Source organism: Eschrichtius robustus, chromosome 6 (assembly GCF_028021215.1).
Source record: "Eschrichtius robustus isolate mEscRob2 chromosome 6, mEscRob2.pri, whole genome shotgun sequence".
Taxonomy (NCBI): domain Eukaryota; kingdom Metazoa; phylum Chordata; class Mammalia; order Artiodactyla; family Eschrichtiidae; genus Eschrichtius; species Eschrichtius robustus.
Genome location: NC_090829.1, coordinates 12,622,525 through 12,640,843, shown reverse-complemented (window position 1 = coordinate 12,640,843; position 18,319 = coordinate 12,622,525). Strand labels below are relative to the sequence as shown.

The following is an 18,319-nucleotide window of genomic DNA, read 5'->3' as shown; positions in this document are numbered from 1 at the left end:
TTTAAGTCATGATTTACCCCAGCAGTAAAAGAATTAGTATTCAGCCTGTAGGTGACTTTGGGTCTAAAACTATGCATCCAGAATAAAGAAGGTTAATTGGGGGACTGATTTCAAGCACTTATAGTCATGGTACCATACACAGAACAACTTTCCAAGTGCAGATGTAGAAATGAGAGCTGTAACTAAGGAACCAGATGAGCAAGCCCAAGAGAATGATCCCCAGAGTACAGTTCCTTTCAAGTAAACTGCTATGAGCCAAAGCACACTACAGCTGTACCTAATTTAATCAAATCCAGCCCTTTTATGAAGGTATATTCATTACAGATATGGAGGAGGGATATGATCACCATTTACTTCAAAAGATTTAAAAAATTAAAAATCAAACAGGATGTGGAAAGAAACTAAAAGAGAATACAAACAGTTAATAAACATAATTTTATTACAAATGAGTAACACAACCTTACAGAAGTAGGTCGGGAAGAAAAGAACTAGCCTAAGTAACTTTGGAAAACAGATTTAGACTGTGTACTGTAAAGCTGAAGACAAATACTGTATTCTAGTTTAAAAACGTGTTTCTCAGACATCAGCAACATGGCAGAGTGAAAAGCTCCCTTTGTCTCTCCCTTTCAATCTACAACCAGTAAAACAGCCACAACGCAACAAAAGGTGCCTCTGCCCAACACACCAGGACGCCAGAGAATTCCACACATTAGTACATATAAAGGTGAGTGGACTGGAACACACAGGGGAGGTGCTGCCTGCAGTGCCCTCTCTACCACCTCAGCAGCTGAGCCCTCAGCCCCAGAGAAGCCAGTAGTAGCAGGGGAGGCAGTACACACAATACAATTCCAGCCTCCCAGCCTCAGCAGTCCCCAGATTAACTGGGCAGCAGCAGCTGTGGGGCCTGAGACGACACCCCTCCAGCCACTGAAGCACCCATATCTCCACGCCCCACACCCTACCTGCAGTAGCTGAGCTCTCACACCTTACAACACCCGACACTGCAGAGGCGTCTGTGCAACCCTAACTCCCCCCACCCCCTTCCTTCCCCCTCCCACAGCAGCGTAGCCTGCAACTCAGGGGATCCCGGATGCAAACGACGAGCCCACCATTGGGGCGCACCACCAGGTAGCGACACCGTAACACCAGTGACACTGGCAGAAGCAAGGTACCAACAACTCCGGAGGCACAAGAGGAAATAATGAGGGCACTGGAGCCACACCTCCGACGGAGGTGGTGGAGGATGGAAAGTGCTCAGAATCCAGCAGAAAGGCGGTCACCACTTCAAATGCACTGGCAGAGGAACAACTCATCAAGCACCGTGCACAACCACAGTAACGCTGTACCACAAAAAAGGAAAGGACAATTCTCTAGAAACCAAAATTAAAGTCACAGAATATTGCAATCTGGTAGAGAATTCCAAATAGCTGTCATGAAAAAACTCAATGAGCTACAGGAAAACTCAAAGCACTTCAGTGAGCTCAGGAATAAAATTAATGAACAGAAGGAACACTTTACCAAAGAGACTGAAACTCTAAAAAGGAACCAAACAGAAATTCCGGAGCTGAAGAACTCAAACAAGATGAAGAATGAATTATAAAGCACTGGAAATAGAGCAGACCATATGGAAGAGAGAATTTCTGTCTCAAAGACAGAAATCTAGAAATGATACAACTAGAAGAGGAAAGAGAAATAAGATACTTTAAAAATGAGGAAATTCTACAAGAGCTATCAGACTCTTTTAGGAAGGGCAACATTAGGGTAACAGGTACCCCAGGAGAAGAGAAGGAGAAGAAAACAGAGAGTTTATTTAAAGAAATAATAACTGAGAAATTCCCAGACCTGGGGAAAGGAACCTGATATACAAGCCCATGAAGCTAAGAGAACACCTAATTACCTCAATGCAAAAAGACCTTCTCCAAGACATATTATACTAAAATTGTCAAAAATCAATGACAAAAAAAGAATTTTAAAGGTAACCTAGAAAGGGACCCCACTCAGGCTGCCAGCAGATTTCTCAGCAGAAACTCTACAACCAGGAGTGAATGGAATGACATTCTCAAAACACTGAAAGAGGGCTTCCCTGGTGGCGCAGTGGTTGAGAATCTGCCTGCCAATGCAGGGGACACGGGTTCGAGCCCTGGTCTGGGAAGATCCCACATGCCGCGGAGCAACTAAGCCCGTGAGCCACAATTACTGAGCCTGTGCTCCACAACAAGAGAGGCCGCGACAGTGAGAGGCCCGCGCACTGCGATGAAGAGTGGCCCCCGCTCGCCGCAACTGGAGAAAGCCCTCACACAGAAACGAAGACCCAACACAGCCATAAATTAATTAATTAATTAATTAAAAAAAAAAAAAAAAACACTGAAAGATAAAAACTGTTACTCAAGAGTACTCTAGCCAGCAAACTTATCACTCACATATGAAGGACAAATACTTTCCCAGACAAACAAAAGCTGAGGGAGTTAATCAACACTAGACCTGCCATCTACCAGAAACAAAAAGGCAGAAGTACACAGAACTTCCAGTAAGGTGACAGACTCAGAAAATTGCAACTCTTTATCAGAATAGGTTCTTAAACACTTTATTATAGCATAAAGGTTAAAGGGAGAAAAAAAGTAGAAAAAATAACTATAGCAACTTCAATTTGGTAACAAACTCAACATAAAAAGGGAAAATTAATTTGAGACAACAAAAACACATAAAAAAACGATGAAAACTATATAGGTAATTACTTCATCTTACTAGAAAAAAAAATGTTTTTAATGTGTTTCTCACAGGGGAAAAGGTTAGCAATTCTGAAACTACTTTTGTGTGTGTGCACAAAGATTGAACAAATAAGTAAATATACTGTGGATGAGAACAGATTTCTTACCTCTGGAGAAGAAAGGAAAAGGAAAGGGAAAAAGCTGGAGGGGGCGGAACTGGAATGAACCCTGAGGTATGGGATTGGAACTGGCAGCATCAGCATGAACTCATGGTTTTTAATTTACATGTAGATGGACGGATAACGAAATAAAAATATATTTTTATGTAAATTACAAATGTGTATTACTATACATGTATTTGCTAGTTCTGTCTACTAAGAAGACTCAGAAACAGTAACACCCCAGCACACCTGGCACCCAAATCTTGGTTTCTAGATACCATTCTCCAATAAAATGTATCTGCCTCCTTTGGAAAAATGGTTGATTCCATGGCTGGTGCAAACAGGAAAAACATGAGACGCATGGGGAACGCACTGTGGTACCAGAAAGTGAATTAGTTCTCACAAAATGATGGGTACGCTGTAGAAAGGACACAGCAGGCAAATTTGAATGTGTTCTCAATAACCAAAGCTGGAACAATTTGAGCAACAAAGCACTGGATTTTAACCCATATGGTAAAATAAATATCCACAGATCCATGTAAATAAATAATTGGACCATTGGTAAATGGAGGAAAAAGGACAATTCTTCCTTAACAGTAGAACTGCAATTAATAAATATAGAAGGAATGAGAGTGTAGGAGTTCTAACAGGTCTCCCCAAGATGTGCCACTTTGGCAGGTGGATTATTTTAAGCTGAAGGCAATAGAGGGACTTCCCTGGTGGTGCAGTGGTTAGGAATCCACCTGCCAGTGCAGGTGACACAGGTTTGAGCCCTGGTCCGGGAAGATCCCACATGCCGCGGAGCAACTAAGCCTGTGCACCACAACTACTGAGCCTGCGCTCTAGAGCCCACGAGCCATGGCTACTGAAGCGCGCATGCCACAACTACTGAAGTCCACGTGCCCTAGAGCCCGTGCTCTGCAACAAGAGAAGCCACCAAGATGGGAAGCCCTCGCAACACAACAAAGAATAGCCCCCACTCGCCGCAACTAGAGAAAGCCCGCGCACAGCAACGAGGACCCAACGCAGCCAAAGATAAATAAATAAATTAATTTATTTATTTAAAAAAAAAAAAAGTATGATGAGGTGCAGGATGTTTGCAGTTTCAAAGTACCTCCTCACAAGAGGAAGGTATTAATTACAAATGAATTATTACAAGTGAAAAATTACATTTATTATTAAACATACAACTACTGTTTTTTAAAGCCTTCAGCTAGCAACAATTCTTTTACCAGTAATACCAGAATTTAAAAGACTGTGGTCCTGGGCTTCCCTGGTGGCGCAGTGGTTGAGAATCTGCCTGCCAATGCAGGGGACACGGGTTCGAGCCCTGGTCTGGGAAGATCCCACATGCCACGGAGCAACTGGGCCCGTGAGCCACAATTACTGAGCCTGCGCGTCTGGAGCCTGTGCTCCCCAACAGGAGAGGCCGCGATAGTGAGAGGCCCACGCATCGCGATGAAGAGTGGCCCCCACTTGCCGCAACTGGAGAAAGCCCTCGCACAGAAACGAAGACTCAACACAGTCATAAAAAAAGAAATAAATAAATAAAAGAACGTGAATTTCTTTAAAAAAAAAAAAAAAAAAGACTGTGGTCCTCGTTTGTTAAAGGAATCACTGTCCTTGAAATCTATGGACTAGCCAGTAATTCATCCATACAAACAAATGGTAGATGCCTTAATTCCTTCTCCTACTACCTCCTACGCCAATGGCATTCATTTCAGGCAGCAGTTAATTGATGGACTTAATTTTACAGGCTATGGCAAACCAATCCCTTATGAAATCAAAGACATGACTGTGGCCTTCTTCACACCCTGTACTTACCTGACCTAGAAGGCTACAGGTACAACAGGGAGCTGTGTAAGCCCTTCCAGCAATTTGTGGTCAGATACAACTTAATGGCATCAAAAGCTACCACTTTGAATCCTATAGATTTAAGCTGAATGAGAATTTCTTTGCTGCCACAAAATCAGCTTTACTTTATTAATCTCATGTGACAGATGGGAAAATTAATGCATGGGGAGACAGAACTGATTTTTTTCCTAAAGGAAAGACTCCTCAAAGTACCAGCAAAGGACTCCTCAAAAATGAGAATGCCACACAACTATGTACATGTAAATAAACATTAAAACACAGTGAGGCTATGATTAGAATGCATTTCCAAGGGAATGGTCTCTTGTATTAGAATTGAAAATACATGTGTCCTGTCCCTAACATGAGTGGAACAGACGGTGGTAATGTCCACACTTTACAAAAGAGAATAAAAAGGTATTTGACAAGCAAAAGAAAGCCACCTATCCACACCCTAAATAAGTAAATCTGAAGGAAAGTGCTGACTTCTGAGAGGCGCCTACTTGAAATTTTGTGAATGGATAAAACGGAAAAGGACATCACAGATATACGAGGTCTGGCATTTTCCAAAACAAGTAACTCAGGACACTTCAGTCTTAATTTCAAAGAACAATAATACTGCTTTCAAATAGTAAAAGTTCTGAAAGCGAGTAAAATAATGAATTTAACCTACATGATTAGTAGGTAAAAAATTTTAATCCAGATTTTAACATTTTTGCCTACTGATAGAAACAAATCATGAAATACTCAAACCCCAAGCCAAAGTAGAGTCAAAAATATAATTTGATGAAACCATGAGAAAAGCATTAAGATAATAAACGCAACTATAGTTTTGCTAGGCGTCCCACGCATCTCAGAAAAATATGTGAAGCCTTGAAATCAGAAGTTGTTTAAAAGACCAATGACAAAAATAATTTCCTCAAATCTATTCATCAACCAAGGTAAAGGAAATTAGTATTTCCTGAGCAGCTTTTTCATGCCAGGCACTTACACATCTTGCCCTATTTGATCCCAAAAAGCCTGAAGTAGAGTCATTATTATCTATTTATAAGTGAGGAAATCATTGCTTAGAGGAGCTAACTTCCTTGCCTTTGGCTAGAACAATGTTTCTCAATCTCAGCACCACTGACGTTTGGCCAGGTAATTCTTTGTTTTGGTGAGGACAGGGGACTGTCTTGTCAATCACAGGATGTTTACCAGAATCACTGGCCCCTACCCACTGGATGGCAGAAGCATCCTCCCACAGTTGTGATTAACAAAAACCTCTCTAGACACTGGAAATGCCTCACAGAGGGCAAAACTGTCCCCGGCTGAGAACGACTGAGTTAAGAGTGAAGGAGGCAGTATTTTCATTCAATGGACAAGGGCTACGTGCCAGACCCTTTTCAAACTGAATTAGGGACAACTGAGGGTCTCTGTCCTCAAGAGCTTGCTTTGAACCCTGGTCTTCTAGCCCAAGTGGTGTTTGATTTTAAAACAAACCTCTCTCCACACACAGACAGTGTGACCTCCAACACCCTCCCTCTGGCCAGCGCCCACGTGAGCTCACTCCTTCAGCCAGTCAGCAGCACCTCCACTCACCCGTCTGCACTGGCTCAACAGCCTGCAGCCACTTCTGACTCAACCCTCCCCTTCATTCCCTGTCATCAAGATACTGCCCACGCTCTGCCAGTTTTGCCTAGGCATAAAATGTCTCTCTCATCCATCCTTACCCTCCATTCCCATCATTCTAATGTAGACACAAGGCCAACTCCCTGCCTTTTTTCTACTACCCGTAGAAATCAGAAGAAATTCACCTCTCTTGGTCCCTCAAATGAATTAATAATGAATAATACATCAAGATATCATAACTGAACTACCAACCTCTAGGGTAGGGGGCTGGCAGATACCAAAGAGTAGTCAGCAAAGACCACATCCTCTTTTTCTGGAGTGGGAAAGGAAACTGAAATTTCCCGTCCCATCGCAGACACTTTCACTCAGATGTTAACTCGCAGTAAGGAGCAGCCCTGACAAGCATTAAGAAAAGGACACATGAGAGATTAGTTCACGTGCCATTAAAAAGTGGCTCACATGCTATTTCTGGCACTTGTGCCATGCACCACTCTTGCCTGCTCCAAGGGAATGGAGAACTGACACTCAAGAGGGAAGTGAGGTAAGATTCCCAAAGAAAGCTTGAACCAACTAGCATTTCTGCCCCTCCCAATGTTTAGACCCAGAGGTAGGTACAGCAAACATTCCACTAGGGAAACTCTAAAACAGATGGTCAAACAAAATCTAGTGAAATAACTGCACACAAACATATATATTTACATATATATACAACACATTCATAACATAATATACAGCACAAAAACGTTAATTTATTTATACTGTAAATGAAAGGCTTTAAGATGAGAAAAAAATCCAGGATCTGTTTTAAAACTGATCTCTCGGGACTTCCCTGCTGGTCCAGAGGTTAAGACTCCACACTCCCAATGCAGGGGGCCCAGGTTCAATCCCTGGTCAGGGAATTAGATCCCGCATGCCGCAACTAAAATCCCACACACCACAACTAAAGATCCCGCACACAGCGACGAAGATCACACGTGCAGCAACTAAATCCCAGCGCAGCCAAATAAATAAATAAATATTTTTTTAAAAAAATAAAGTTGATCTCTCTCCTAGGCAGAGAACAGAACTTCATTATATTAATGGTTCTTAGGAAATGCTTTGTCCTTTTTGACTTTAAGACATCACAATCAAAATAACTGTAAATCCACTATCTGAAATTCACAACCTAATCAAAAGTTTTAATTTATACTTCACAGTTTCAAAAAAATAATGATCAAGAAAAGCATTATGGGTAACATCCTAAATACTTCTACCTTATTATTTCTGAGTTTTCCTGTAAAGAACTGAAATCAAACACCAGTACACAGTAGCAAATATATTCAGTGTCAGGGTCCTACTGCTATTCCAACTTTATCAGGTTATTCGTTTTATGTAACTAAATAAATAAATGAAAATAATTTCTACAAGGATCCTTCAACGTCTCAGAGTTTTCTGAAAGAATAAAGAATGTGTTGTGCGGGCTTCCCTGGTGGCGCAGTGGTTGGGAGTCTGCCTGCCAATGCAGGGGACACGGGTTCGAGCCCTGGTCTGGGAAGATCCCACGTGCCGCAGAGCAACTAGGCCCGTGAGCCACAACTACTGAGCCTGCGCGTCTGGAGCCTGTGCTCCGCAACAAGAGAGGCCACGATAGTGAGAGGCCCGCGCACCGCGATGAAGAGTGGCCCCCGCTTGCCGCAACTAGAGAAAGCCCTCGCACAGAAACGAATACCCAACACAGTTAAATAAATAAATTAATTAATTAAAAAAAAAAGAATGTGTTGTGCTAAATTTCTGTTATTTCCTCTTGGGGGACACAAGTTTAGGTCAGTAACTTGATGAAATGATCAAAAGTCAAGCCAAAAGACCTCCCTTTACCAAGAAATTATCATTAACAGGAATATTAAAGACATAATTCCAATTCACACATTCTCTAACATCTGATGCAGGAAGAAAGAGATTGAAATTGAATTAGATGCCCAGTTACAACCATCTTAAAATGATGTTTCTGACCCCTGCTATTACTGTCTTTCTCTGTCCATAACCTATGATAGCCTTGTAACATTTCATTCAATTTTTTTCTAAATGTATCCAATAAGCTTAGTCTAAACTAATCTAACTGAACACAATTTGAGTAACTCGGCCCTCCTTATCCACAGGTTCTGTGTGGCAGATTCAACCAACTGCAGATCAAAAACACTAAAAGAAAATTCCAGAAAGTTTCAAAAAGCAAAACTTGAATTTGTTGCATGCTAGCAACTATTTACATTGTTTTTTACAACTATTTATATAGCATTTAGATTGCATTAGGTATTATAAGTAATCTAGAGATGATTTAAAGTGTAAGGGAGGATGTGCACAGGCCATATGTAAATTACTACACCATTCTGTATAAGGGACTTGAGCATCCTCAGATTTTGATATGTGTGGGGTTCCTGGAACCAATCCCCTGATACTAAGGAATGACTGTAATTCTAAGATGTATACCTTTGTCAATATTAACTTAAAACCTTGAAGACGGAAAACGTGTTAACCAATGCATATAAATACCAGCCATATAAAGGAAATTGCATTGATGGCCTGACATTTTTTTTTTCTGAGAAATCCTTTCCTGTATGAAATGATGGCATTAACCCAGAGTTCATCTAACCAGTTTTTACTTTACCGCCTTTTACTAACACTTGTCCATATGAAAACTGTAAAAATAATCTTGTCACAACTGATGCCTGAAATCATTATAAAAAGAACCTGTTATTTAACAAAGTAAACATGGGAGGAACTTTTGAACTTACAAAGAGATCTTTAAGATGTTACATGTAACAACGGTGTAATTTAAAATTTTCCCAGCTAACTTTACCATCAAGCTAAGGTGTTCTTTCCAGCTTTAAAATGAAATTTAACCTTGTTAATAAACAGATTAAGGTTAACCAAGATCTCAAAAGAAAATCAGCCTTGAGCTCCAAGGGGAATGTTCCCTAGGAGACTATTCTGATTGATACTGCTTCAGTTAACAGAGTTGAGTTCTACTGACATTAAATGAATAATAAAAACATTAAGACAAATCATGTATTTAGGACTCAGCTGTCAGGAGACTACTACTTACAAATATTCTCTGCAGCATCCTTCCTCTGGGTTAAATTACTACAGTTTATCAAATGCTATCACATAATCTTTTAGTTTCAACTCTTTTCCAGAAATACTGATTAAGAATGTTATTTTATCAACAAAACTGCAAACATTATAAATATTTTCCACACCTAAAGATATAAAATATTTTTATAACCGGGTTTCTTATTCTTAGTTGAAGAAATACAATTAATATGGTTTCCCATCCTTTTTTCCTTACAGTTCCTCCAACTATCCTAACATAATCTTTTCTTAACGTATTTCTAGTGACTAACAATTTGAACTTGAATAATAAACTATTTTAAAAAGTAAAGTGTAAAGAAACATACTATCATTTTCAAATGCTATCCAAAAAGATCAGGGGAATTTATTCTAGATGGATTAGCCATGCTTCTAACCTTAAATTAAGCATGTCCTAAAATCTTGAAGATTATTATATTTCTATATTTAAGGCTATGTTAAATAGTTTCACGTGCATTAAATTTATAGTGGTTTTTCTATGAAACAGACCAAATTTATTCCAAAGAAAAAAATCCATTACTGGGAAGGAGAAATTATTTGCAAATTTCTCCAGCTAGAAATATCTTTTCTAATAAGCCATCCCTTTAAACATACAAATGATTAATTTTTTAAAAATCAGAAAAAGAGCCATTTACTTGTGCATCTCCAATTCCTAAATGGTATCTGTTTAGATCTGTGATAAACATGCAAAAAGGAGTTCCAAAGGATGTGGATAAAATCCTAACCCATGAATGGAAGTCTAGAACCAGTCCCTGAAATTCCAGGAAACTAATACTTCAGATACTTCTAGTGACTGACTCTAAGTATTCATGATGCATCCTGGAGGCTAAGGCTAAAAATTGATCAAGGTTTGCCGAGAAAGTTTAAATGGGCCATGGGAGAAAGGTCCAGAAGAACTGAAACTGAAGCACCAAAAGAAATAAGCACCGTGGCTGAAAGGAGCCACATGGACGAAGTTGTAGACACGGCACACTCCCTAAGGACCTCCGGGCTCCCGCTCCCAGGGCCACTAGCAATTCCATCCTATGCACACCTAGAGGTAGGCGGAACTTACCTACACACCTACTGGAGGAGTCTCTGTTTCCGGGGAACAGCAGCAATCACTCAGTCACTCAGCAGGCTAACTGTGCATCAACCATCCTTCTCAGCACTTTACATACCAGGCTTCATTCTTTCCTCACACCCACCCTCCAAAAGAGGCCACTATCCCATTTCCAGATGGGAAAACTCAGCAGCTAAAAAAGCTTAGAAACATAGTAACTCATGAGATATTTAGGAGAGGAAAAAAATTACCTATTCAGATTCAAATCCAAGCCTGTCTCTTTCTACACTGTCCTCTGGTTTGTTGGTAGAGCCCCAACTTCTCTATGGGCTTAAAGCCTTACACTACAGAAAATTCTGCACTTAACTCCACCCACTCCCTAACTAATAATGAAAACGTCACACAGAGCATTTTGGCCACTACTGTACCCCCTTTCAACATTCAATGTCATGGGCTTCCCTGGTGGCGCAGTGGTTAAGAATCTACCTCCCAATGCAGGAGACACGGCTTCAAGCCCTGGTCCGGGAAGATCCCACATGCCACGGAGCAACTAAGCCCATGCACCACAACCAGTGAGCCTGCGCTCTAGAGCCCGCAGGCCACAGCTACTGAAGCCCGTGCGCCTAGAGCCCGTGCTCCACAACAAGAGAAGCCACCGCAACGAAAAGCCCACGCACCGCAACGAAGAGCAGCCCCCACTCACTGCAACTAGAGAAAAGCCCGCGCAGCAACAAAGACCCAATGCAGCCCTAAATAAATAAATAAATAAATTTATTAACCAAAAAAACATTCAATGTCATAACAACATTAATGGCAGGTGGCATATTAGTATGCAAACACTGGGCTAGGCTATTTACAATTAACATTTATTGAGCACTACTATATATGCCAGATACTATTCTAAATGCTAACAACCTAAATGCTACTAATAAGGTAGGTTCTACCAGTATCTTTATTTCACAGATAAAGAAACTGAAGCACAAAACGCTTTACTAATGTGCCCAAGGCCAAATGATGGTAAGTGGGGATCCAACATTCAAATCAAGTTGCCTGGTTCCACAGTGCATGCTCTTAAATGCTAGCCATCCTCTCTCCCAAGAGAATTTATACAGTTTCTCATTTAACCCTCCTAACTATGTAAGCTAAGTATTATCAATCCCGATTTATAGATGAGGAAACAGAGGCTTAGAAAGGTTAATTTGCTTAAAATCACACAACTTTTAGTGGTTAAGGTATAATTCCAGTCTGTTTTTGTTTCACACCCCTAAGATGTTACTATATCTCATATAAAAGAGAATACTAACTGTAAAAAGGAAAGCGACAGTAATCTATGTATTTCAAAATGGCCAATTGGTTTTGAAAATTTCTAGGCTATATACAAGTTCTTAAAAATGTTTAAGAAAAGAAAAAGAAGTGTTATGGTAATGAGAAACCGACAAAAATGGCCTCGATCATTATGAGGCAGAAAACCTCCACTAGTTTTTAAGAATTGTATAATCTTTTACTATGAGGCCAAATCATTATTTGGCCATAGAGTACAGAGACTCAGACATAAGCGTGCACCATGCTCCCATCTCACAACCACTCCCTCCCACCTGAACAGACAATGACAGTCAGCTTTATTAGTCATGCTCCTTTTCCTAAGAGATCAAGAAACAGAAAAGCAACATCCAACAATCCACTGACTTTAGGCTACACTCTTAAATCTGGTAACATTCTAAAATCCGAAGCTCAAGTTTAACATGTTATTTAAGATTCAACTACCAAGAAACAGGTATATGAAGGCATTTAATATCCTTTGTCTCTTTTACAGAAAGGATCTGCCTTCCTTAAATCTATAAACTAAAAGACAAAGTAGAAAAAACCTCAGAAAACTGATTTTCCATACCACCAGACAAAAATCATTGCTTTCGAATGCTGTTTCTAAAGATCCAGTTAGACAGTAAAAGTCCGCTGCAGTTATATACATGAGTATTTCAGAAAATGTCTTCCACAAATTATCCATCCAGAGTAAAATTAAGCAAGATAATCATGCCTCTCATCATATTTCCCTCATATCCCAGGGGTCTCAGATAGCAAAACAGATTATCGCATATAAGAAAAGTCTAGTTTAAAATAACTAGTCCTACTTAGGACAATCAAGCTTACATTTTCAACAACAGAAAAACAAATTAGAAAGCAGCCAGCAAGCCCAACTGCAGCTCCTTTGTACCAGATATAGATTTTAAAAACCAAAGATACATGAAAACAAAATGTAATTTGTAAATATCTTTCATAGCAACTTACAGCCCCACTCAAAAAAAAAAAAAAAAGGAATAAATGAAAAAAGATTATCACACACAAGTCAGAAGTCAGTCCAAAGAATAAGTGTGCTTGGTTCAGGAGGGGAAAAACAACAACATTGATTCAGAGTTGTTCAATGCTTTTAAAAAATAATCAGTGTATGAAAAGCATTAAATTTTTTATAAGGCCAAAGGAATCAAGTAACATGTGAATGATAATCCAGTGCACGTGCAGCATACAGTGGACAAACAGGTTCCACTGTCAACCTCCCAAAGCATGTTTTGAAATGAGGAGGAACTTTAAGAAAGGAAATCACCTCATAATATTTCGTTAAAATCAGAATTGATTTTTGTGAACTGAAAAACAACGAATTTTTTTTCCCCAAAGCTGCATTTAATAAAAAATCGTTTTCTTTCTTATAAACGAATCCAGTTACACCAAATCAAAGCTTGATATGCAAATATACAGGGATGCAATGCAGAGCCTTCCCTCCCCATCTCCACTTCCCCTGGAGTTGATTCCTCTCTCAGAGACTATGGAAACATGCAGAGATGCCATCTGAAATGAAAACTTCCCTTCCATCCCCTAAGCTAAAGAAGCAGGTTCCTCGGGAAAGCAGAATCAAGCTCAGTCACCCTACAGAACCTTAATTTCCGAAACGCCCTATGTTACCAAAATAAAAGCTAGATATCCTAGGAAAGCAATTCCTTGGACACTTCACAAAGGAAAAAATAAAATCAGAGAATTAAAAAGGTGGCGAAAGACAGACAACTTAAAAGCCAACCACCACACCCTCAACTCCGCGCTGCAACCCGCCTGCCGGGGGCCTTTACCTTCATCTTCCATCGAAACTGCACTTGGGTTGATGGCTACAAAGTCTTTAGTGTCAGCCACGGCCACACTGGGAAGAGAGAGGAGAGGAGGGCAAGAGAGGCCCCCGGAATCCCAGGCCGTCACCCCCGCTCCCGGCCACACGACCCGCGGCTGCGCCCACCACCCCTAGCAGCAGCATCTGCAAAAGAAACCGGAGAAGCGGCGCTGACGGGTGCGGGGAAGGACCGCCGCCCACCGCCCCCCAGGCCCCGCGCCCGCCCCCTGGCTGCCCGCATCCCCCGACTCACGCCGGTGGGGCGGGGCAGCGCCCCGGAGACGCCCCCAGCCGCGTACCCCGGACGCCCCCAAGACCTGGAAGTTTCTAGAAACGGGGGACAAGAGGTAATCCGGGCACCCCCACAAAGCCCCAGACCCATTTTCTGGGCTGCGGGGGACTCACCCGCGGGCTCGCGGGAGCGGCTCGCCGAGCGGCGGCGCTAGACGGGCGCCTCTCCCGGCGTGGGGGCGGCAACCGGGCGGGCGGGGCGGGAAGGGCAGCAGGTGAGGGGACTGGCCTCGGGCGGCTCGGTGCGGCTGTGCTGGTCTGCTCCCGCCTCCGCCTCCTGGGTTCCGCCCTCCCCACCGCCCGCCGCCCCGGCGCGCCCCGCACCCCGGGCCCGCCCCGCACGCCCGGGCCCAGGGGGACCGAGCTTTGTCGCCACCACTTCCGCCGCGAGGGGCGCGCGCGCAGGCGCACATGCACGCCCGGGCACGGACGGCGGAAATGAGCGGAGCCTGACCGCCCGCCCCGAGGTGCTCTGGCTGGGGGCGCTGGCCCCGGCCCCACCTGCCCCTACGGCGGCCCCTTGGCCACCCCGGAGACGTGACCGGCGTTTCTACCCACCCGCCGGGCGCAAGCGTGGGAGAGCTGCCAGCTCCCCCGCGCCGGCCGCGCGCCCTCAGGAAGCAGCCGCTGGCCCGGACCGAGCGGGCAGGCGCAGCCATGTTCTGGGCCCCCGAAGTGTCTGAGCGCCCCGACGATGCGGTGGGAAGCCGCTCCCGCTGGGCGGCCGTCACAATCTGGGCGGGCGACGCGGGGACCCCGCGGCTTCACTTGCAAGCCAGTCACGGCTGCTCTGCGCTGACCGCGGGGCGGGGCCCCGCGGGGCCACTTCCCAAAGTTCCATCACGATGGGGGTTTGCCTCAGCGCCCGCGTGCAAAGAGAGCCAAGAGCTCCGAGAGCTCAGGGGAGGGCTTCGCATCCGTTCAAGTGTGCAACCCGAGAGGCTGGAACAATTGAAAGCCTCGTGTCCCCATATGGAAGCTGAAGAACGGGCATTACCTTCAGCCGCAGGTTCTCTTTTGCCACTTGAACTTTTCACTTGCTCAGCACCTAATCCAGACCCCCAACAGGTCACTTTTGATGGACGATTGAGTTTAATAATCCTTGTCAAGCCAGACACAGCAGACGTTGAACCTAAGTCGTTGCGCACCCAGATCCACTAGAGGGCATGTCTACACCTGCTGAGTTCCAGCGCATCCTGCAAAGAACTCAGGGGACAGGATAACAAACGGACCGGGTTACCTGTTCTCTTTGGCCCAGGTTAAGTGGAACTAGTCTAGGATCAAAAATCCTGGGCAGGTTTCTTGATTGAAGAAACATTGAGATTTTATTCGGCAAGGTCACTTTTAAATTTCAGAAGTGAAACCATAAAAATCAAGATGAAACATTTTAAGTCTCGTAGTTACTATGTATATGACCACCTTTGGCTTTCATGCTTAATGATTTTTGTCTACTTAGTGGTGACACACATAAGGCTATGATTGGTACAACAGTGAATGTGCTATCTCTTGCTCAGTGTTGTAATCAATTTGTAATGATTATTACTATACTTACTGGACCTTGACACCACCACAGCATCACATTAAAAACACAAGAAAGCATCTAAAGTAGGAAATGTATAGATATAGACGTTATTTGTTATTAACATTTGATCTTACAAAATAGAGGGTAATTTTCTATTGGATTGCTTTAATGAGCTCAAACATTTTATCTCCGGCAACTTTTCAGAATTATCTGTTGTGAACTGCAATACTCCTGCATTGACACTGAATTCCTAATTACCCACCCCCCAAGATTTATCACTCCATTGCTTATATCTAAAGTAACTTACACTAGAATTTTACTCTTTGGTTGCCTAAATTGTGAAAGTCATTATTCCTATTGCCAAGCCGAAAAAGAAACTGGATAACACCAGCTTTGTTAAGAAGAATTGTTACATACTTCATGCGTCATCTCACAAATTCCAAGGCACTGGAGCAGCAAAACCCGTAAAGGATAGCTTTCAACCACTTAGCTGATCCTTAAGCTTCATCAACATATCTCTGCAGAGTGGTCTTCTGTTCTATGCCTGTACCAAGCTAGCTCCTCCACCAAGCTAGCCAATATCAGTAGCACCAACTTTGACTTCCTATGTATATGAAAGGCAGCATTTATTAACAATATTCAAGCCAGAGCAGTGAGGAATGCTTGGGCCACAAGCTTCAGAAATCTTCCTTCTCCCAGGATTTCCTTCTCTGACCAGCTGACCCACCATGAAACTTGTGTAGCAATCTTCACTTCCTCATCTCAGGGAAAGAGGACTAAAATATAGGTACACTGCATTACATACACATACAAACATATATGTGTGTACACACATTCACATATATACATACACATATGTTATGAGAATATATATAGATCTGGGCATAACAACTACCCTTTCTCCCTCAAAAGATCGTTGTGAGGACCTGATAAAATGAGGACAGGTTGTGAATTATAAGTGCTATAAAAGTGTAAGATTATCATACGGAGAAATAAGCAAAAGCATGGACTATTACGAGGTAGAATGAGATTGATGGCAACGAAATGTATTATGTTCAAGTTTCCTCTTAATTCTTTAGAAATCAATGCTCTAAAAATCTTTACTCCCATTTTGTTCTGAATATTTAACCTGCAAAATTAAATATATCTGATGCGAAAAGTGGACACACGTGAGCAATAGTGGGGAAATTTGTCAGGTATCTGCTTAGGGAAATATTACAAATAGGGAAGATTAAGGAAGGACAGACGTGATGTTCTAATTTTATTTATACTGTGCCTTATTACACAAAGGTTGTGAGGCATCCTGTTTTAATATCAAATTTGATAGCTGGCATTTTTAGAAACCTGGATGATAAAGATATATGTGGCCTTTAGGATTTAAAAATTAACTTAGAAAATGTTATTTTAAATCTTTCCTCAATGTCTTAAAGACTCTTTTAACATTGTTTTAAGTACCAAAGGTTAATAATTAAGGAATTTTACATAGCTGCTAGAAGAAAAAAAGTCATATTTTAAGTGGAATATTCTAAAAAAAGTTGTCATATTTTAAGTGGACTATTTTAAGTAGAATATTCTAAAAGCATATAAAGACAATTCTTCATTTTGTAAGTCAACCTACTCCAACAGAACAAAAGTATTTTTCTTCTTATAAGGGACCTGCTACGGGTCAAGTCTGGGGAAATACAGTCTTATTGCAAGAAGTGTCCTATGAAATGAGTGTCATAACAACCACCTGCCAGAATTGCTATACATCTTCTTGGTTCTATGTCTTAGCAGTAGTGGAAGAGTAAAAACTGGAAGCAAGAATAAAAATCAGATGGGATCAAAAATGAGCAGAAGAAACTAGGAAATTTAAAGTATATTCTTTTTATTTTTAAAGAAGTTTATTCCAAGTATGACTCAGTTTCCCCGTTCAAGGATTCTGAGCATGCAGTGATATTTGGGATCTTTGGTATGTAGTACTACCAATCTTCTGGGTTGGAGATGTGGGCAGGTCAGGGGTGCAGGTGAGTGAGGGTAAGAAAGGGAAGGAGGAAAAGTGAGTGTGAGTTCATGTCCAAGAGCCAACTCTGCACTTCATTATTTCCATGGAAAATAGACATAGAATATTCCATATTACATATACCCCAAGATTTGAGATAAAAATGAACCCATTTAAAAGCTATTCTGTCCAGTTTCCAAATTGGCATAATTCATCTCTGGTCCCAAAATATTTTGTCTATAGTAAATATATAAGACCTATTGAATAAATGTGTAATCTGGAAAATGGTCATCATAAAAAAAATCTGTTGTTGAATGAATAAACATAATCCCAACTTTGCTTAGAAAGCAAGAGCTTTCTATGATCAAACTAAAATATGAGCTGCTACTTTCCTATAAAGCAAAGAAAAATTAAGGGATTTTCAAAGGTTTAAAAATGAACTCACATCTCCAAAGGGGTTAGCTAGGACAACTCGATCTGAACGGGAATAAGTACTAATCATTGCAAGAAGTGTTAAATACTGAGCACTGCCCAGAACAGATGAAATTTCAGACTTGGATTTTGAACTCAGGTAACCATTTGAAATTAAAAGTTAACAATGTTGAGGTGGCTGCTTCTATGCAAGTAGGAAATTTCAGCTGAGCTTGTGCTTTGGATTTTGATAGCATGCATCTCAATGCCTGACAAAGTCAAAAACTAATTCCCAGCACAGTCTTGACTTATTTCCTTAGGGGCCACGGCATCTACTCTTCTTAGACAAGACGACTAAGGTCTTAATGTTAAGACCTCATAATGGCTTTAGATAGTAGGGAGGACATAACAACTATTATACCTTTTTTATATTCCATAATTTAAATCAACACTTAAAATTGTCAGTT

At 41.7% G+C, this 18,319-nt stretch overlaps 1 protein-coding gene across 5 annotated transcripts in view; it reads right to left on the bottom strand.

Moving 5' to 3' along the window:
* Nucleotides 1-14,690, bottom strand: part of ATP2C1 (ATPase secretory pathway Ca2+ transporting 1) — a 104,505-nt gene extending 89,815 nt beyond the window's left edge. For 2 of the 5 annotated variants that reach the window (XM_068545899.1, XM_068545901.1), the window contains exons 1-2: nt 14,053-14,141; nt 13,613-13,791 (exon numbers count right to left, since the gene is read on the bottom strand). In XM_068545899.1, the coding sequence (XP_068402000.1) occupies nt 13,613-13,625 (13 nt within the window). In that variant the 5' untranslated portion in view covers nt 13,626-13,791; nt 14,053-14,141. Of the gene's footprint in view, nt 1-13,612; nt 13,792-14,052; nt 14,288-14,496 lie in introns of those variants that run through there. The other 3 variants (XM_068545900.1, XM_068545903.1, XM_068545902.1) reach the window with 3 other exon arrangements.
* Nucleotides 14,691-18,319: the final 3,629 nt, after the last annotated feature.